At 43.3% G+C, this 22096-nt stretch overlaps 2 protein-coding genes across 3 annotated transcripts in view; one reads left to right on the forward strand and one right to left on the reverse strand.

The window, feature by feature from the left end:
* The window catches only part of PARPBP (PARP1 binding protein), a 122451-nt gene that overhangs the window by 42981 nt on the left and 57374 nt on the right, over positions 1 to 22096 (reverse strand). For both annotated transcript variants that reach the window (XM_050945730.1, XM_050945741.1), the window contains 3 exons: positions 9548 to 9731; positions 5310 to 5488; positions 1638 to 1719 (listed from right to left, as the gene is read on the reverse strand). In XM_050945730.1, the coding sequence (XP_050801687.1) occupies positions 1638 to 1719; positions 5310 to 5488; positions 9548 to 9731 (445 nt within the window). The remainder of the gene's footprint in view (positions 1 to 1637; positions 1720 to 5309; positions 5489 to 9547; positions 9732 to 22096) is intronic.
* LOC127047652 (uncharacterized) overlaps positions 1 to 22096 on the forward strand; it is a 172868-nt gene that overhangs the window by 31239 nt on the left and 119533 nt on the right. The gene's annotated exons all lie outside the window — the stretch shown is intronic.

The following is a 22096-nucleotide window of genomic DNA, read 5'->3' on the forward strand; positions in this document are numbered from 1 at the left end:
GATAATTATTTTTAATTAATAAACACTCTGGACTTTCTGATATTGAACACAATTGATCATTGACCGAGTCTTGAACTCTTCATTCAGGCAAAAGAGCTCCTATTGATTTCAATAGGCCCTAAAATGTACTTTAACTAACATATTTTCATATTTTGATGGATCTAACCAGAGTTTAATTTATCACTAACAAGCAGACTAAAATCATTGTTATCTGGTTTATTTTTCAGCTGACATATTTTTGGAATCTGTTTTAGGCTTAATTTCACTCTTAGTTTACCATGATTGTTCCTTCATTTATTTGATAGCTAAACCTATTTATATGAAACAGGAATATATTTAGGATACACAGACATGCTTCAAGTTTGATGGTTTGCTTTATTTCAGTTCCACAAGGAATTGTACTGAAAACCCAATAAATCTACCTGGGGTTGAGACCCCTGATAACATTATGTCACAGAGGACTACACGCACTAGGCTGCACTCTGTGAATAACTAAACATTGCCCCAACATGCCAAGTTAATTCATTTTGGCACTAGGAGGTGGTGATTGTTTTGTTTCTTCCTCACACACCCCAAATAATATTGTTTAAAAATTATTTCCCACTTACGGAAAGTTACTTTTAGTTATGCTAGTCTACTGTTTGCTCTTATTGCAAAATAAGTACATTTTACCACAAATTAATAATACCACTTTATTCTTTCCTCATCTATTAAAATGGATCTAATTTATTTCCTCATCTATTGCTAGAATCCATCTGCTGGAACTAGATGGCCAACTTTCATTTAGCTCCCAACATCCACATGCGAGGGATTAGTCCTAGCAAGTCCCAACACAGACTAAATTTTGCACTTCTGCTAAAAAAGCATTCATGGAGCTGTCAGTGCTGTTAAAGACATTCTCCTAAATGATGTTTCTAACAATATAACTCACTATTATAAAGTAAGATTTCTGTCTGAACACCACAACAAGATATAGAATTTAAGTTTTTAATTTTAAGTATTTAAGTTTCTTGTTCAGAGAGTTCTTGCTTTGTAACAGGATTTTGGAAATTAGAAACATAAAAAGATGCCCATAAAATGATACTGAAAAATTCCATTGTTGGTCTTTGGCAGAGCCCAATTTAGCAGGAATGCAAAATTAAGAGTTAAGGCGCATGTGTTTGTCGTCATTTTTGCTTTTATTATACTTTTTTAAATTACACAGACTATGAAAATATATAGATTAATTCAACATACCTCCATGCACTAGAATGGCATGTCCACAAACAAGTTTTTAAGTCTTTTTTCCTACAAACTTTGCTGTTCTCATTTATCATGTCACTCTTCTAGTCAGGCCTATGTCTGTATTGCTCCCTCTTTAAGGAGATATAACTAATATAATCACCAATATGCTTCTTCATTTATGGAATCCTTTTTCAAATTGGGATTTTGGTAAAAATTACCAATATGTATTAATATTATTTACACACACACACACACACACACACACACACACACACACACACACACACACAATTTATTTATGTATATGTGTGTGTGAGAGAGAGATAGGGACTGAATGCATAACACAAAAGTATTATTATATTACATTCATACGATATATATTATAATATTATATAAAAACAACCATACAACACCTTAATTTTTCTTTCACCAACAGATGTTTTAATACGTTGTCTGAGAGGTTTTGGAGAAGACCCAGTGGATTGTGCCGGAGATCTACATTAATAAAAAAAAAAAAAAAAAAAAAAAAAGAATAAATTCTTAACTAATTACACTTCAGCATTTTGTAACAAAAATTCCTACGCTTAAGAGCCCTTCAGAAACAGGGGGAATGGAGGAATACAAGCTTCTGTTCCTCTATCCTTTCTCCTGCCCTTCTCCCGCCCTTCTCCCACACCTCCCCACCCCAAAAAAACTCCGCCCTGTGTGCATGTGAAGTACTGATGGGAAGTACAATAACATTTCTGACTTAAGGTTTCAGCAACCGTCATATGCTGTTAGGATTTAAGTTTAACCACAAAGTTGTGATTCTGCAGGCACATCATTGTTACTTGTGGCACTGGCAGTGCTACAGCAAGTTTCTTCCCATGATTGTCTTCAAAGGCTTCTGGTCAGTCTCTACAGTAACTTCTGTCTCTCTCTCTCTCTCTCTCTCTCTCACCCACCCACCCACACTCAGATGGCAGTTTTCACAGATAGATAATTACACTTCTATTTTTCAGTTTGTGCATAGTTCATTTCCACTGACACAAGACTTGGATGCATACACGAGTGGTTTTGCTTCTTGCAGTAACAAAACCTGTTCTTTGCTTGGAAATATACACCTAATGGTTACCTCTTTATTATCACTGTCAGCCAATGTGCCTGCTCTGACAAGTAGCGGTTTCATTTCAGCAGAGATGGAACCTTTCTAGGTGTTCCCTCGAAGATCTGAGTCTCATTAAGACACTTTTAGCTGTGCCAAGACTTCTGCAAGATGAGGTACAAATTTGGCAAGATGAATTGCCAACATCAGTATCAGAGGGGTAGCCGTGTTAGTCTGGATCTGTAAAAGCAGCAAAGAATCCTGTGGCACCTTATAGACTAACAGACGTTTTGGAACATGAGCTTTTGTGGGTGAATACCCACTTCCTCAGATGCATCAATAGCTTCTCTAGCTCAGTGACCTAGTTCCTTCCACAACACCTACAAAAAGTGGGTCTTCAGGATATTATTAGCTTTGCAGACCAGTATAGGAAGATGTGACGGGGTGCACCTCACCACTCCAATGCCTCCTACTGGCTGTCACAAGAATTAGCTCTTCTTGCCAGTGCACCCTCTTCTGGTGGTCCCTCGCCTCCATCACTTCTGCTCTGAGACCCACGTCACTCCCAGTACCGTGGCATCCCCTTCAGTGACACAGCACTTCGTCCATGTTACGCTCTGGGTTCCCCCATTTTGGGGGCTCTGCAATATCTGTCCAGCCACTTTCCCCAGTGGCAACTGCATAGTTCCACCATTTCCCCATGGGCAACTGGAGAGGAGGGTCCTAGGTCCGCCCATTACTCGATGTGCCAGCCCAGAAACCCTGTAGATGGCAGCTACTTGCTGCATCCCCTCCAATTCCTCTTTAGATCTCCCTGGGCCATTTCCCCGCGGTCCCAGCACACTCTTTGCCCTTGCCTCAAGGCCTCAGCCTGCAGATCCGTGCAGTCCGCCAGAAGCTGCCTTTAGCTCCCCGGGTCTCTGCCTGCAGTCCTGTTCTGTCCAAAGTGCTTGCTGCCTTCAGCCTACAAGCAGCCAGTCTTCCTCCCTTCTCAAGCTCCAGGGAGTGACTGAAGCTGCTCTGCAGTGCTTCTTACAGGTGACAGCCCGGCCCCAACTGGCTGCTCCTCGCAGCCCATCTCTGATGGCTGCCTCCTGTGCAGCCTCCCAAGGGCTCTATTAACTCCTTAAAGCCCAGTGTGGGCCAGGCACCCCATCACAGAAGGGCATTTGATGAGTAGGAGGCAACATGGAAGAAAGCACAGAAACAGTTATGGGAGAAGTAGACAAATGGAATGCCAAAGATGGCATCCTTGATGGAATGAAGGGGATGGGAGTAGCAACATAACTTTGACAATAGAAAACTGGGAGAAGCAAAGTTACGTAGGACCTTGAAGGCTTATCAATGAGGCAGGGAGCCAGAGAAGATAGAATTGTGTACATTTTCTTAATACATTATGGAAATATTTAGTCCATGTTCATTACAAATTTACCTAAAAAACACAGATAGTAGCCCTAACTGGAGCAGTCTCCTTATTTTGATATTCTCTTCAATGCATTTTCTCTGGTGGCTAAAAAAGAAAAGCTGAAAATGCTATGGGAAACACAGCAGGTAACCCCTTTCTGCCATCAATAAGACTTCACAATAATTACAACCACCCCTTATTTTCCTTAAGTATTTGCACTCCAAGAATATATACACACAAGAAATTGTTTCAATATAGTCTCCAGTGGAGAGCAGCAGGGATCCATCTAATAAGGGAAGGATGAAACATCTTCTGTCAGATTTGCAGTATACACAGAAGAGACTGATTCAGTGAGAAAAATCTCACTTTGTCTGGAAAATTCTAAAATATTTTTGATGATTTATTGTTAATATTGGTACTTTTAGTGCCAAAAGATACATAGACGCCAGCAACAAAATACTATCAATATCAGATAAAGGAAATTGTAGCCACTTCTTACCAGTACCTCTGTGGAAGGTTTTTTTCATTGTGAACTTCTTGCCAAGCTTAAGAATCAAAAGATAAAGCCCTGGAACCATCCAGTCTAACCATTTAAACTGAAAGCTCTGTCAAGGCCAACACAGAGCTATAGGGGAGGGATAAAGAGAAATGATTTGAATCTCTCAAAGTTTCATACATGAGACATGTTAGTTTTCTCTTCCAACCTTGGCCTTAAAAATAAACATAGCTTTCTGGAAAGTGATCAGATCCCAGGCACAGCTGACCATTAAGTTTAAACAGATTTTTGAGACCGTTCAGTATAAAAAATAATGAAATCTCTTGACACAACAAATAAATTTGTTAAAATTCAGAAGAGACTTAGAACCAAGTCATTTGATCCTAAAACTGAGAATTTTAAACTAACAAATAAGATGGCAAACTACAGTAAGGTTTAATATTTCCTATGTTTCTTCCAGTGACCACCCTGGAATGCAAATGTATTGGTAGTGTTATAGATTAGCAGAATATGGTATTTTGGGGGAAAGTGATACATTTCACCGCATAGGTAAAACATTTTTATAACATAAGAACTTACAAACAGTATTATACCCCAGACGTGACTGTATTTAGGTGGAGGATGAAGTGATCCCTTACCTATCACACAATGTTGAGAGTTTTATTGTTTGTAAAGCAATTGAGAACCTCAGAATAAAGGTGCTACAGAAGTACAAATTGTTAAGAGATTTTAGAGTCTGAAGGGAAGAAAAGAAAAAAGGAAATAAATGTGATTTCCACTATTTTGGCAAAAAGAATCCCTCAGTTTGTGTAAAGTTTCTTACTTTTACTTAACAGTGACCTTTTAGTGTGGTAGATTCACTTCTTTGAATAAGTTACTAGTGTTAAAATTATGTTTTTTGAGCTATGAACACACTATTCTCAAATGAAGTGAAAATTAGACATACTGAGTAAACAAAAAAAATGCAAACTTAAAAAGTTGACAGCAAATTGACAATACATCTCTTAGTTTGCTACTAAATTATTTGCTTTGCATAAGCAAGAATATTATTCTTGTTCTTCAGACCATTTATTTTATTTTACAGATTTACTAGTACTCACCTAAAGAGCGTTAAGACAGAGGTGATTCCAAATGGTGTTACATTTTCATCACCATATAATAGTTCTGCTTTGTTTTTGGTGGGAAGATTGGCAGCTTCTTCATCCAAAAGAACTAGTAAGGCCTTCACAGTTTCTCTGCCACAGTAGGCAGTGCCATGGTTTATGGCATGTAATTTTGGCTGACAGTAAATAGAAATTATTCCATCTAAGTAAATATTAATAGCAGCATACAATAAGAAATGCTACAATGCATCAAACCAATCAACAAGGAATCCATCTTCAACAGCAGCGAGGTGCTTCAGAAGAAGGTGCAAGAAATCGCCCACAGACAATTATGGAATAACCTACCAAAGGGAATTTTCCTCCTAACCTCAGGCAATTAGTGATATTTAGCTAATTGCTAGATGGAAGCATGAGCTTAATAAGATACACAGATAAATATCGGAGTCTGAGCAATGAGACTGCACTACAGAAGTTAGGTTGGGAAGAAAATGAGCAGTTCTCCATCACATATTCTTGAGTGCTAAGGGGCACACAGCTACATTCTGGGGCAGTCTAACACCAATCCCTTTTACCAATTAGCCAACTCTTTTCACAGACCTGACCAGAGGTGTGTTATGTATAACAGCCTCCAGGTTGGCATAAAATAAATCCCTCAGGATTTTCCACAACAATGGAGAAGTTCTCAAAGAAAATAATCTACATCTGGAAATGCTCAATCCTGCTCTCAGCAGCAGAGACAAAGAACTTCATAACCACTATGGTACTGCAAGAATTGCAGGGTTGCTATAAAAAAAAAAAAAAGAAAGGTAAAAAAAAGTAACAATTCTGCACAGAAGTTTAGTGTTTGTTTTTTAAATGTACAGTAGTAGATTTTTTAAAACCACAGGGTTTCTTGTTTACATGTAAAAAGCACACTGCAGTTTAAGTATCAGAGGGATAGCCGTGTTAGTCTGGATCTGTAAAAAGCGACAAGGAGTCCTGTGGCACCTTACAGATTAACAGAAGTATTGGAGCATAAGCTTTCATGGGTGAATTCGTTTGACGAAGTGGGCATTCACTCACAAAAGCTTAAGTCAGTCTATAAGGTGCCACAGGACTCCTTGTCACTTCTTACTGCAGTTTAAATTTGTTCTAAAAGATAGGACAAGTAGCAACAGAATGTATAGAATCAGTTAACTAATCTTAAACAATCTTCTTGAATAAATCAAATTCTATTCTTCTATCTACCTGATTACACCAGTTAGTGCATCTACCTTTCAAGAAGTATAGCAATATATGTCAGACATTTACTATAAGTTAACAACTAGTAAATAGAAATAGCAACTACAGCTATGGTTGTCACTTAAAATTAAAACAGAATTGTCTATTTCATTACGATTTAACTTCCCTAAAATTATATTCTGAGCCAATGCAGCCATTACATTACCACATAATGACTTTTGTACAATATCATGTTGTGTCATGGCACAACTGTCTTGCTCCACTACAAATTAAGGCATTCAGACTTAAATGGAAAAAGCAGCCACATGCAAGCATCGTTTCTCTGATGCTTGTTAAAGCTATGCCCATGGCCCATTTCTTCTTGCCTCCAAAATAAATTGACTAGTGTCTCATGAATGACTTATTGCTACTCCAGGTCCTATATTGATCAATCCAGGTCACAATAGCCACATTCTGGCCAGAATAATAAACTTCTCAGAACGTGATGAAAAATCCCATTAACCATTAATTCAGGCTTCATATAATTAAATTAAAGCAAAGCTTCCTCCCCTGTGGAATAATTATTTAGCTGAAGCCCAGGGATTCCCACAACATCAAGATATGGCAAAGAAAAATATTGCCAGGTTAAAAGTTTTGTATCTGTTTGCTGCAAGGCAACTTTTTCAAGTGCATTTTATTCAGAAATGAATTAGACAGACAGCCTTCCTAGCAATACTACATTGTTAAAGCACCAGTTGTGGCTCCATAGTGAAAATGAAGTTGAATTTTGCACTAAAAGGAGGGATTAACCTTTGTTAGGTACAAAAAATACAGCATACCCTCCCCAAAAATCACAGCACTTACTGTGAATAAAAAACCTATTTTTCTGAGACTTTATAATGGAATCTATTAGTGAATCCTATGAGAAATATAGCACCCAGTGTTGGGCCTTGTTTGTCCAAAAAGATCTTCACAAAATACAGATGTTTCATGTCTCCCATATAGTTAAAAAACCTCACTGAACTCATAAACATAGGCTATATTTGATTTTTGTCAAGAATGAATGGCTATTTTGCCCCTATTATTCTTAATAACTGTACATTTTTTCAGCAGACACTAAAGAATAATATTCTTCTACAAAGAGTTTCACCAAAAACTGCACTTTTTCATAATTGCTGAATCTCTCATTGTTCTCAAAGGGACTGACATTACAGGCTGCCCTCAGTTGCCCATTTAGAGAAGGGCCTCTATTCCCCATTGTTCTCAATGGGCCCAAGTATTCCTCTTCACTTCCTCACAATATAGGATGCCACCATCTTTGGCTTCTCTCCTGCAGGGAACAAGGGAAATGGTGGCCATGTTGATAGGGGACATCAACCTATGTCTTATGTTCCATTGAGAACAAGAAGAGATGGCAGCCATTTTGATACAACAGTTCTTTGAGAGTTTTTCCTAAATAATAAGATTTCATGCAGAAGCTTCTGCTGGCAGAAAAACTTTCAGTTATGAAAAACAACAATAAGAGTGACTATTAATCCTAAATATTTATTTTCAAAAGCTACCTGTTCCACCAGATCTATTCAGAAGGTAGGATAGAGGAGGAAAATGTTCACATGCAGAGAATCAGTGGGTGGGAGAAGTAGGATGTGTTTATATGGAAAATATGGAGGAAAGGAGTAAGGGGAAACTGCACAAAAGGGAAATCGCACAGGGAAACAGAGAAGGGCAAGAAGTAGAAACTGGGGGACACTAAAAGAGAGGCAAATGTGATATAAACTCTAGCTGCTTGTGCTCCTTCAGAGTAGCATAAAGCAGCCAGTCCATACTGGTAAATCTGGACACAGAAAATTAAACCTATAGAAAATAATTTAAGGGATCTCTTCAAATCATTAGGAATATCAAATGGTAGCATTCTGACTTTTTTAATTCAAATTTTATACATGAACACTAAACAAAGAAAATTCCTAGACAAAACGGAAATGAAGATGAAGTTAAGGCTGAGGGTACATATCAGTAATCTACAGTAAAATACATTACAGAGATGTTAGAGAGACAAAGTGGGTGACGAAGAAGAGATATGTGCGCTTGAAAGCTTATCTCTCTCACCAACAGAAGTTGGTCCAATAAAAGATATTACCTCACTCACTTTGTCTCTCTAATATCCTGGGACCGACACGGCTATAACTACCTATTACTGCACTGAAGAGATCCCAAAACAAAGCATTATAAACCAGGAAAAATCAGAATTTAAAAGAAATCCAAATATTTTAAAATTATGGAAATCACAGTTTCACCACCTAAGTAACCTGAATTCTGCACTGTAGCGATACCTCCCCCCCCCCACCCTTTTTGGACGGAGAGAGAAATGGGGAGAGCAAGACAGAGAGAAAAATCTATTGAGTCTTTACAAGTCAATTTAAAATCGCTAATATAATCTGGGACCACAAATAGTAATCATAATCATATCATTATTGCATGGTCTCTACAGAGCAGAGTTAAGTTCTTTGGATATGCATTATTGTATCTTAACATGTTTGGATTTAAATTTAATGTAGTGTGTTCTGAGTTTATATAGATTGATTTTGGGATAACTATGTCATCAATGTATTTTATCCTAAATTACTTATATGTACTCTCAGCCTTAACTGCATCTTAACATAAATTGTCATTTAAATTCCCCAATAAAATAAACTATATTCATATTAGTAACAGATGAGTTATTTTATAAATATGTAATATTTTACAAACTCTGTTATGAATGGGAACAATAAAATAACTTTTTAAAATGCAATTTAATAAGTTTATCATTTTAATATAAGAATTTTTTAGTTAAAGTATAATGGCTTTTTGAAAACCACATTATAATCCTAAAGGATTTAAAGAGTCTTTCAACAAATTTAAGTGTACTTCGCTACACAGGAAATGACACTATTCTGTATGATTGGAAAAAGATTATTCTGTATTTCAAGTTATTAAAAAAGACATTGGTTTTCTTGTAAAGCTATATAGTAGTAGAACAAAAGGAGGCCCATTACCCGGGCTGGACTCATTCCAGTGGTGCTAGCAGTCACAGCTTCATGTTGAGAATTGATAATATTTTTAATCCTCAAATCCAAATCTTGTAAAACTTCCTCTGCTGCTCGACAGAAGGGATCCCCACTGTTTCGGCCTTTTATCAAGTGCATCTTGATTGTTGATAGAATTCGGCCCCCTGCAATTCTGAAAATAGGCATAGAGTCATCCCCACATTAATCTTGGCAATGCTTTAATACACCTATTACTTCTGAACACAGGGTCTTCACAGTTAATCAGAACTGTTCAGAGAACAGCTTTGATCTTTTAAATAAAACAGCAGTGTGCAATTAAATACTATCCTTTGACATAATAGTTTACTAAAATATTAAAGATTAGACAAATCAAAAGGAAAAATAAAAAGGTAACCAATTCAACACTTGACAGTACACTGATCTAAAAGACAAAGAGGAACTATCTTGGCTGGAAAGAAAGTTCTGATAAAAGTATCTTCTGCAAATAAGACGGTTACTCACCTTTGTAACTGTTGTTCTTCGAGATGTGTTGCTCATATCCATTCCAGTTAGGTGTGTGCACGCCGCGTGCACGTTCGTCGGAAGATTTTTACCCTACCAACTCCCGGTGGGTCGGCTGGGTGCCCCCTGGAGCGGCGCCGCTATGGCGCCGGATATATACCCCTGCCGACCTAGCCACCATTCAGTTCCCTCTTGCCAGCTACTGTGACAGAGGGGAAGGAGGGTGGGTTTGGAATGGATATGAGCAACACATCTCGAAGAACAACAGTTACAAAGGTGAGTAACTGTCTTTTCTTCTTCGAGTGCTTGCTCGTATCCATTCCAGTTAGGTGATTCCCAAGCCTTACACAGGCGGTGGGGTCGGAGTGAAATGTGGCAGAATGTAAAACTGCTGAGCCAGAGGCTGCAGCATCTCTTGACTGTTGAACCAGAGCATAATGCGAAGCAAAGGGATGGACCAAGGACCATGGAGCTGCGCGACAGATCTCGTGGGTAGGTACACGAGCCAGCAAGGTGGCAGATGAAGCCTGAGCCCTGGTAGAATGCACGGTGATGTGGCTTGGGGAAATATGAGCTAAATCATTACAAGTGCGGGTGCACGTCATCACTCAAGATGAGATTCTCTGAGAGGAAACAGGTGGCCTTTCCTTCGCTCTGCTACCGCGACAGAGAGTTGAGGCGTTTTACGAAATGGTTCTGTCCGTGCAACATAAATGCGAGCGCTCTACAGACGTCCAGGGAGTGCAATTGTTGCTCCCATTGCGTTGAGTGTGGGTAACATGAAAGGCCGAAACCACCTTAGGGAGGAAAGTCGGGTGTGGTCGTAACTGCACCTTGTCATCGTGAAACATAGTGTACGGCAGAACCACTGTAAGAGCCCTGAGCTCGGAGACTCATCTGGCCGATGTAATGGCCACAAGGAAAGCTGTCTTCCAAGACAGGTATAGCAGCGAGCAGGTCACTAACGGCTCGAATGGGGGAGACATAAGTCTGGTTAAAACCAGGTTGAGGTCCCAGGTTGGGGCTGGGCGGTGTTCTTGAGGGTGTAAGCGCTCCAAGCCCTTCAGGAACCTCAAAACCATAGAGTGTGAGAACACGGAACGACCACTTTAGCCTGGGGGGAAGGTAGAGATGGCTGCCAAGTGTACCCTCAGTGATGACACCACTAGGCCCTGCTGTTGTAGGCCAGAGGTAGGCCAAATAGAGGGGATGGAGACCTCAGTAGGAGTAAGATCAAGCGTTTTGCACCTGTAGGAGAAACGCTTCCACTCGGCCAGGTACATTGACCAGGTGGAAGGCTTCCTGCTACCCCAGTTTAGTCACACAGCAGCCACACCGTGATGTGAAGAGACTGCAGGTCCGGGTGGCGAAGCCTGCCGTGGTCCTGAGTTATAAGGTCTGGGTGGAGTGGCAGGGTAATTGGGTTGGCTATTGACAGCTCGAGCAACATGGTATATCAGTGCTGCCTGAACCGTGCTGGAGTGATCATGATGATGCGCGCTCTGCCCCTGCGGAGTTTGAGCAGGACCCAATGAACCAGCGGGAATGGTGGGAAGGCATAAAGGAGTTGGCCCTTTCACAACATCAGGAAAGCGTCCGAGATCGATCCCGGGGAGAGACCTTGGAAGGAGCAGAACATCTGGCATTTCCTGCTCTTGCAGTAAGTGAACAGGTCTATGTGGGGAAAAGTCTCCACTTCTGGAAAACAGAATGCATCACGTCGGGGCAGAGCGACCACTGGTGAAACAGGAAAGACCTGCTGAGTCGAAGCACCAAGGCGTTCCGAATGCCTGGGAGAAAGGACGTTACCAGATTTATCGAGTGGGCTATGCAAAAGTCCCAGAGATGGATGGCCTCCTGACAAAAGGGGGAGGACCATGTCCCTCCCTGGTTGTTTATGTAGCACATGGCCATTGTGTTGGCTGTAAACACTGAGACACCACGGCCTCACAGCTGCTGCTGGAACCCCTGGCGGACTGCTCTCATTTTTGGACATTGATGTGGAATGCCAGCTCCTGAGAAGACCAAAGGCCTTAAGCTCGAAGGTGACGAAGGTGAGCACCCGAGCCGAGAGATGACGCGTCCGTCGTCAGGGACAGTGAGGGCTGTGGCGGATGTAACGGCATCCCTGCCCACACCAGGGAGGGAGTTAGCCACCATTCTAGGGAGCCTAGGGTACTCGAGGGAATGGTGACTATCGTGACCATTGACTCCCTGTCCGGGCGGTACGCCGAGTTGAGCCAAACTTGGAGAGGACGGATGCGGAGCTTGGCGTGTTTGGTTACAAACTAACGGGTACGCTGCCCTCAGGCGCACCTTTGAAAGTTCGTCTTTGGTACCGGTGGTGATTACGAGGAACCTTGATCTTGGCCCTCTAGGGGTCCTGATGGTCGTCTGCGACCATCTTGGCTGCGCCGTCTGCCAAAGTCCTGTCTCTGGCTAGGCACAGAGTATTGCGGTGTGGCTGGGGACGGAAAGGCCTGCATTTGGTCGCCAGCGTATGCAAGCTGAGAGAGCGCATTAGGACCCTGTTGTCCTTCAGGCTTTGCAGCCTGGGGCTGTCGTTGCCGCAAAGAGGCCTTTACCATCAAATGGTAAGCCCTGAATGGTATACTGCAGCTCCAGCCGGAGGTTTGAAACCTGAAGCCACAAGATGCGCCTCATGGCAACACCCGAGGCCGGAGTCCAGGTTGCTGAGTCTGCTGCATCCAATGAGGCCTGAAGGGAAGCTCTGGCCACCTTTTTCCCTTCCTCCAAGAGGGCAGTGAACTCTTGGCGGGAGTCTTGAGGGAGAAGCTCCATAAACTCAAGTACCGTCACCAAAGTGTTATAATTATAGCGGCTAAGCAAGGCTTGTTGATTTGCCAATCAGAGCTGTAAGGCCCCTGCAGAGTACACTTTGCAGCCGAGTAGGTTCATTCGCCTAGCCTCCTTCGATTTCGGGGCTGGCGCCTGCTGGCCATGCGGTTCCCTCTCCTTAACGGATTGAATGACCAGTGAGCAGGGAGGAGGATGGACATACAAGTAGTCGCACCCCTTAGAGGGCACCATATATTTACTCTCGACTCCCCTGGCCGCAGGAGGGATAGAGGCTGGGGACTGCCACATAGTATCGGCATTCGCCTGGATGGTTCGAACAAACGGGTAGGGCCCCTCTGGTGGGGCAACCGCCGATAGATTGCCCACTACCGGGTCCTCTACCTCCAGAACCTCCTTCACCTGGAGGTCCATAGAGAGTGCTACCCTCCTTAGGAGGTCCTGATGGGCTCTCAGGTTGTTGGTGGGCACATCAGAATTGCGGTCCTGAACATAAGAGCTGTCCACATGGGATGACACTGATGCATGTCTGGATGGCCATGGAGGTGCTGAAAAACCATGGTCAGAGTCTCTGATTCTATCGGACCTTGCCCAACTTGGCACCGGGGACTGGTACTGGGAGGCATACCGGTACCTGGAACGAGATCCAGACCTGCGACCAGAGCGATGCCGGGAGGTCGACCGAGATCTCGAGGCTCGACGTCAGGAGCGGCTACGGGAGTCACGGTGCCTGTAGCGGTGCCGGGAGCTGGAACGGTGCCGAGAGTAGTGGGTTGGCGAACAGGATACCGATCGGTGCGGCAAGAGCGACTGGTACCGAGGAGAACAGCACCGAGACTGCAAGTGGTGTTGGGAGCAGGAGTGCCAACGGGACCTGGAGCGGTGCTGTCTGCTGTGCCGACAGAGGATGGTCATATCAAGGGAGGCTTGCCAAGAGACTGTAGTACTCACACTGGGGGTGCCGGGGTCAGGCAACATCGACTCTGTCACGGCAATGAGATCCCTCGCTGTTGGGAATGTCTCCAACATGGAGGGAACAGTAGGCTCAACCACAGTGCGTACCAGGGAGCTGTCAGGCACCGGATTCGACGGCCCTCGTGGGACCGGGATTGACGGTGCCGACATCGTCGGTGCCTCGGCAAGTGTCGGTGCCAGGCGATCCGACTTAGACGAGCTCTCTGGCTGCGGTGCAGCTGGCACGGAAGCAGCAGGAGCAGGGAGCTCAACCACGGCGCGCGCTGTGGAGCTGTCAGGCACTGGATTCGACGGCTCTCGTGGGACCGGGAACGATGGTGCAGACGTCGTCAGTGCCTCGGCATGCGTCGGTGCCGGGCAATCCGACTTAGACGAGCTCTCTAGCTGCAGTGCAGTTGGCACGGAAGCAGCAGGAACAGTAAGCTCAACCACGGCGCATGCTGGGGAGCCATCAGGTATTGGCAGGAGTCGTCGTAGGCTCTCAACCTCGGAGAGAGGGAGCGGTGCCGAGTCAACTTCGGTGCCGGCGACGGCTGGTGCCAAAAGGCCTTGGCAGTACCGGCGGGGTCCGATGCAGAGGAGGAGCTTCTGCCCGCCGATTGATCATCGCTCGGTGCCAAGGGCGGAGGGGTAAGTGAAAGTCCAGCTCCTTTTTGTTCTCGGCTTAAAAGCCTCGCAAATGTGGCACTCAGCTGTCAAGTGCAATTCCCCAAGGCACTTCAAACAGAGTCGTGCGGCTCTCCTGTTGGCATCGGCTTGTGGCAGGCCGAGCACGGTTTAAAACCCGGTGAGCCGGGCATGGGCTCCGGCACCGGGTGCGGGGAAGGGGCTACTCCCCAAACCCCGCTAACTATTACTAAACTAACTATGCTAGTAAAGAAAAAACATATAACTATATAAATATATATATAAAAGTATTATAACTATATACACGAGAACTACGAGTAGCTAGGGAAGTGGAGGTCAGCTAAGCCACTCTCCACTGTTCCAATGACCAACATGGGCGGTAAGAAGGAACTGAAGGGTGGCTGGGTCGGCAGGGGTATATATCTGGTGCCATAGCGGTGCCACTCCAGGGGGTGCCCAGCTGACCCACCGAGCGTTGCTAGGGTAAAAATCTTCCGACGAACATGCACACGGCACGCACACACTTAACTGGAATGGATATGAGCAAGCACTCGAAGAAGAACCACATCTTTCTGTTTTGCTCATAGATCATGAGCATGTGACAAAGTTTTAGGAGAACTGAACCACTACATAGTAAGGCATAATGCTTTATTTGCAAATATATTTCTGTTTCACATAAGCCCTTCCAACAACCAGTTTATTTTCAGTTTAACTAAAATATCAGATTGCCAAAGAGACTGTTGAGCACTGATATTTGTTATAAAGGTGTACAATTTTCCATTCCATAACAGAGCAGGAAAGATTCCTCCACAATCAGAGAGCACATACTGCAATGCAAATTTGAGTATGAATCAGGCACTCCTGATTGTGCTAGAGAAGCTTTGAAGTAGGCATCATATCTCTGGAGCCCCTCGCCCAGACTATGGTAGGAAGTAGCCCAGGGAAACCAGACGTTAGCTCAGTTTCACTGTTAGAACCCAAGTCAGTGTGTTGTGATAGGATTCACACTGACTCGGTGGCAGAACCCTCCGCCGCTGTTAGGGCCCCAAGCTGGGATCTGGTGGAGTAGGGTGGGCCTGAATCCTCCTACCTCCTGCTGCCAACCCGCCCCCTGGGGTGGCAGCCTCCCCACCTTAGGCCAAGACACCTGTGTTTGTCTGCCATCTGCCTGAGCCAGGACATCAGGTGATAGACTAACTGTTCTACCCTGCCTGAAGGCCTGAGCCGCTAGACTGCTTATAGCTTTCCCCTGCCTGAGGGCATGAGCTCCCTAAAACTGTTGGTTTGCTCTGCCTTGCATCAGGGCCTGAGCCCTTAAGACTGTTTGCTCTGCTTGGCCCGAGGGGCTTAGACCATGATATTGCTTGGCCCTTCCCCCGCCACCAGGGCCCCTCATGTTCAATTTGTAATTTCCATTAGTGGGCAACATCCCAGTGATGCAGTGAGGTGAAGGGACAACGGCTAACCCACTACAAAAAGTTTAAGTATGATGTTTGGATGTAGCCAAAGGGAAACACCGATGTGGAGTCAGTCTGCCCACAAATCAAGGGCGATCTGATTTTAGACAGGAGAGTATATTAAAACAAAAAAATCTCCTAGATGGTGGGGAACCTTCGCTCCAAAAAACAGTCAGATTTAAGCGCATGAAATGGAAAATTCCAAAGAAAAAAGTCATCCAATGCAGTTCTTAACAGGTAAGAGCAGAGCATTTCTGAAGAAAATTCTGTGTTTGAAGGATTTACACACTAGAAGTGCTAGCCAACTCTCTTGAAATTTCTTGCCAAACTGCTTATTCCTTGCAGTGTTTAATTGGCATCTCCAGAAACAATGCTTACTGTCAATGAGAAATGTACTGTGATAACTGTAGTAAGGCCAATTCCATAAATACTGTAATCAACCTGAAGTACATAAGATAAACAAACAGATGAAGGAACCACCTAAAGTTAGCAGTCTTTATTAGCTGGATTGAGTCCTCTAACTGAAGAATTCCTGAATTTATGTAAAAAAGATTACATATTTCTCAAGCATTTAAATGAAGAATTTGGCTAATTCAAATGAACGGAATTCCAATGTGTGTGTGTGTGTATGCATTTCATCACAGGTTTATTGATATTTTTAGTTCCCCACAAATGTTTACCTACTTTACCTGATCCTTGATTACTCCACAGTTTTCATTCGGGGGGTGGGGGGAGGGAGGAGGGAGGAGCAGTAAAATCACATTCAATACTTATTTTTTTCTTAGTCTCTACCTCATGCCAATTGAGGATATTTGCTACTTGAAGTAAAGTTCATTTAATCTCTCTTTCTGCCTATGTTCCTCCTTCCTTTTCAGGAAAAGAGAGTTCCAGTTCCCCATCAGATATACAAATTCTAGCTGGAGCAATGAAAGGAAAAGTTTATTCATTCTTCAACTAGAATTTATAAAAACAAGCCAAGGCATAAACTGCTAATCTAATGTGTGTGCAGATTATATTATTAAGACATTGTGACATAGTTTATTTCATTTTGAACCAGAGTACACTATAACAGAATACTCTCTGTTTTGAGATTTGGTTTTATTCAAGGCTGGAATACATTGCCCAAAGGTTGATTTTACCTCAATAGTTATATTTCATGAATGATTTAAAATTTATTACAGAAGGGTCAAACTACCAAAACTGCTGACTTTAGAGAATATGGCCTCTACTCAGTCCATGGAGGGAAAGGTATTATTTTAACTACAATATTTACCCACATATAGATGGAGATGGTTGATGAATAAGTTATTACAGTGGGAAACATGATTAAGGGAATAGCAGTTTTTGCCCAAAATGAAAATACACCCATCAAATACCACAAGGCCTGGGTTAAGGAAAACTAGTTTAACAAACAAGCTATTTTACATACTGAAAATGGATCTGGAATATTACATCATAGTATTTGTTAAAGGGCTACAGTCAATAGGATGACATTTTATAGAAAAGAATGTAAATTTAACTGAGGCTTCAGTGACTCAAATAGTCACACTAGAGTGAATGCATGCATTCATATATAAATACGGACAAATTCATGCTAACGGACAGAGACCTCTTTACAGCAGCCCCTTCTCTTCTGGTTCAGTGGAGGGAGAGTAGGTTCTCTAACTGATCCATCAAAGACAGTTACTAGCTTCAGTCAGTGTATGGAAAGTAAAACGAAAAAGAATCTGGAACTTCCCTTGAGATGCAAACTTGTAGCGTAAAATTTTTTCCTAGTCTAGAAGCATGCTTGAGGCAAGGCGGAGAAGAAAAAACACTTATGTAAGAAAGCTGAGGTCAGGGGTCTAGTCACATGTTGCTTTGAAATTGGAGCTTACTGTATAGTCAGGAGCTCAAGGGTTGTGAGTCACTGTTGGGGGAGAAGGATAGTCTGAACTTTGACTAAGAGACACAAAGCTAGAATGGAGAACACGGAATGGTTAAAAAGTGTAGAACAAACAAACAAACTATACATAATACGATGTAGTAGAAATTAGACCAAACTATAGTGTTTGTGAATTTGTATGGAAGAGGTTCCTGGTTAAGAAATATGTAAATGTAAGTTGAAATTTGAATGTCTATTTAAACAACAGTACATAAATAAATGTATTAATCCATCACATCTTCAATGACAGAAGAGCAATTCTACAATATCAAATACAAGGAAAAGTGAGTGCACATAGGTATGCAGAAAGTGCAGAAGTATTTTGACATGTTGCTGGTGAAGACGATCTAGGAAGTTGCTTCACATTTTGTAGTAAGAGAACAGTATATTTACTTAAGAACGGCCGTACTGGATCAGAGCAAAGGTCCATCTAGCCCAGTATCTGTCTACCGCCAGTAGCCAATGCCAGGTGCTCCAGAGGGAGTGAAACTAACAGGCAATGATCAAGTGATCTCTCTCCTGCCATCCATCTCCATCCTCTGACAAACAGAGGCTAGGGACACCATTCCTTACCCACCCTGGGTAATAGCCATTTATGGACTTAACCACCATGAATTTATCCAGTTCTCTTTTAAACGCTGTTATAGTCTGAGCCTTCACAACCTCCTCAGGTAAGGAGTTCCACAAGTTGACTGTGCGCTGCATGAAGAAGAACTTCCTTTTATTTGTTTTAAACCTGCTGCCTATTAATTTCATTTGGTGACTCCTAGTTCTTGTATTATGGGAATAAGTAAATAACTTTTCCTTATCCACTTTCTCCACATCACTCATGATTTTATATACCTCTATCATATCCCCTCTTAGTCTCCTCTTTTCCAAGCTGAAGTTGTAAGTTGTTTGCTTTTCCCCCCAAGATTGCCCTTAGATTTTAAATACACTCCTAGGTGAATATAGTCCTAAAATCCTGGACATCTCACTGACCAAAGAAGACTTTCCTCTGTACCACAGGAGGACAGTGTACAGACCACTTGGAAGGCATGTTGCTGGTTCCCACACCCACCACTCACTCCTGTCTCAGCCATACCATGCTCAGAAGACAGAAGAAGAGAGCATGTTAGATGGTTCAGGGAGCAATCAGACATAGGCCTTGTACCTGCTCTGCCCACTGCCTTCTCCTCACGCCCCCAAAAAACCCTGCTGCTGACAGGCACACTTTTCCCCATAGTTCAGTGAAAACAAAAGGAAGAAGAAAAGAGACAGAAGGAGGAGAAAAACAAAGAAAAGACAAGAAAACCAGAGAGAGATGTAAAAAGAAACAGAAAGAGGTGGGACAAAAATGAGGAATACACAGAAAGGGTGTTTCACAGGCCAGGTCATGGGCAGCCAGACGTAGTAGGCAAAGTCAAAGTCTGTAGTCATGAGACAGGAGTCAAGAATCAGCTAGGTCTGGATTCTGGGAGGTGAGAAGCAGGAGACAAACTGGAGGTGGGGAACCACAAGTCAGATGTCAGGAGTCAAGTCAGCTCAGAATGACAGGAGATCAAGCTGGGGTAGCAGGAGAAGGTAGCAGGAACCACAAGGCACACAGTCTGGGGCAGGATGGAGCTCAGTTGTCTGACCTATTGGCTGTACTTAACACAGCAGCAGGAATTGGAAGCTGTCAAATCACTCACTCTTGGACTCTGTCAGTCAGATCTCAGGGGAGGAGCCTGACACTGAGGCTGGGCTGTATGAGTCTCATGTAAGATACTACCAGCAGGCAGCCAGGTACTGGATTAGAATGTGGCTGATCCCAGCTTTGAGATCCCTGGATCATGACATCGACCTCTTCTGTAGGGACGGGTACAGGGGATCCAGGTTTCTAAGGGTGATTCCTGTGGAAGGCCTGAACCAGAGTGAGCACAAATGTTTTCAGCTAGCTCCGAAGTGTGTTCCTCCATGCCATAACCTTCCCAATAAACAAGTACCATAATTTGCCCTCCTTGATCTTAGTCAAGGATTTCATGTACAATGTATTCCTCCTGACCCTGTATTTGTGCCAATGAGGGCAGCAGCTAGGCTCTGTGGGGAAATATGTTCTCGGTGTATGGTTTTAGAAGTGAGACATGGACTACAGGGTGGATTCTAAGAGATCAAGGGAGCTGGAGCTTGAAGGTTACTGGGCTGATTTGTTGCCGAATCTAGGACTGTCCGTGAGGATATGTTCTGTTGAAACCTATACCTTTTGTCCTATAGGGTTGGTAAGGCCCTGTTGTTTATGTTTGTCCACATGACTTTTGTAGTCCTCTTTCGCCTTACCAAGATGTCCTTTCACTTCCTTTTGGATGTGATGGTTATATTGTACTAGGTATGAGGCAGATGGATTGGTCGAGGATGTGTGTAGTCATGGGTGAAATTAGGGGTAGTACTCATAGTTGATAAAGAAGGGGCTGTGGTTTGTGAAGGCACGGTCTGCATTATTGTACAAGAATTCTGCATAGGAAGACAGTGAAGACCAGTCATGCTGGCAGTGGTTGATGTAGCATAAGAGAAAGTTACTCACCTTGCAGTAACTGAGGTTCTTCGAGATGTGTTTGTCTGCGGGTGCTCCATTCTAGGTGACTGTGCATCCCAATGCCGTTGACTGGAGATCTTCAGTAGCAGTGCCTGATCGGGACACACACGCTCAGCTGGTGTCTCGTGGTCCTGTTAGAATCTGCCTGAGCATGCACATCCTGTGCCCCCCTCAGTTCCTTCTCTACCGTGGAGAAATCATAATACTCCAAAGTACAGGGGAGGAGGGCAAGGAGTGGAGCAGCCACAGGGACACACGTCTCGAAGAACCTCAGTTACTGTAAGGTGAGTAACTTTCTCTTCTTCAAGTGCTGCCCCTGTGGGTGCCCCACTCTAGGTGAATGTGGAGCAGTACCCATTAAGGTTGGTGGAACTTTGGAGATGCGACAGTGAGTACTGTTTGACTTACTATAGCGTCTGCCGTGGTATCCTGCATGATAGCGTAGTGTTTAGCAAATGTGTGTTCAGATGACCACGTAGCTGCTTTACAGATGACAGGAACGGGTACATTATGTAGGAAGGCAACGGATGTCGACATGGCTCAAGTGGAATGAGTTCTAATGCCTTCGGGTGGTTGAATATTTTGGATGCAGTAACAGGATCTGATGCAGTCAGAGATCCATTTGGAAAGGCATTGCCTAGAGATAGCTGTACCTTTCGATCTTTCAGTAATGGAGACAAAGAGTCACAGGGACTTAAAAAATGGTTTACTCCTGTCTAAATAAAAGGTGATTGCTCGCCTGATGTTGAGAACATGCAGAGTTGCCTCGTGCAGAGTCTTGTGAGGTTTGGGATAGAAAGTAGGTAAGTATATTGGTTGGTTAAGGTGGAAGGTGGACACCCCCTTAGGGAGAAACTTAGGATGTGGTGTCAGAGTGACTTTGTCTTTGGAGAAGATTGTGTAGGGAGGATAGGCCATCAGAGGGCTTATTTCTCCTACTCTCCTTGCAGACGTTATTGCAACTAAGAAAGCCACCTTCATAGACACATGAAGATGAGAGAAGGTAGCCAAGGGCTCAAATGGAGGTTTCACAAGACCACGAAGAACGAAGTTAAGATTCCATGTAGCTGCCATTGGATACATTTCTGGGTAGAGATTTTGTAGACCCGTGATAAATTGTTTTATGGTGGGGTGGGTAAAGAGTGAGTAGCCTTCTAACAAGTCATGGGAAGTGGTATATGCTGCCAAGTGTGCTTTGATGAAACTGAGGCTTGGTCTACACTACGCTTTTAAACCAATTTTAGCAGCGTTAAACCGATTTAACGCTGTACTCGTCCACACTACGAGGCCCTTTATATTGATATAAAGGGCTCTTTAAATCGGTTTCTGTACTCCTCCCCGAGAGGAGTAGCGCTAAAATTGGTATTACCATATCGGATTAGGGTTAGTGTGGCCGCAAATCGACGGTATTGGCCTCCAGGCGGTATCCCACAATGCACCACTGTGACCGCTCTGGACAGCAATCTGAACTCGGATGCAGTGGCCAGGTAAACAGGAAAAGCCCCGCGAAATTGTGATTTTCATTTCCTGTTTGCCCAGCGTGGAGCTCTCATCAGCACGGGTGGCAATGCAGTCCCAAATCCAAAAAGAGCTCCAGCATGGACCATACGGGAGATACTGGATCTGATCGCTGTATGGGGAGACAAATCTGTTCTATCAGAGCTCCGTTACAGAAGACAAAA

Source organism: Gopherus flavomarginatus, chromosome 1 (genome assembly GCF_025201925.1).
Source record: "Gopherus flavomarginatus isolate rGopFla2 chromosome 1, rGopFla2.mat.asm, whole genome shotgun sequence".
Classification (NCBI taxonomy): Eukaryota; Metazoa; Chordata; order Testudines; family Testudinidae; genus Gopherus; species Gopherus flavomarginatus.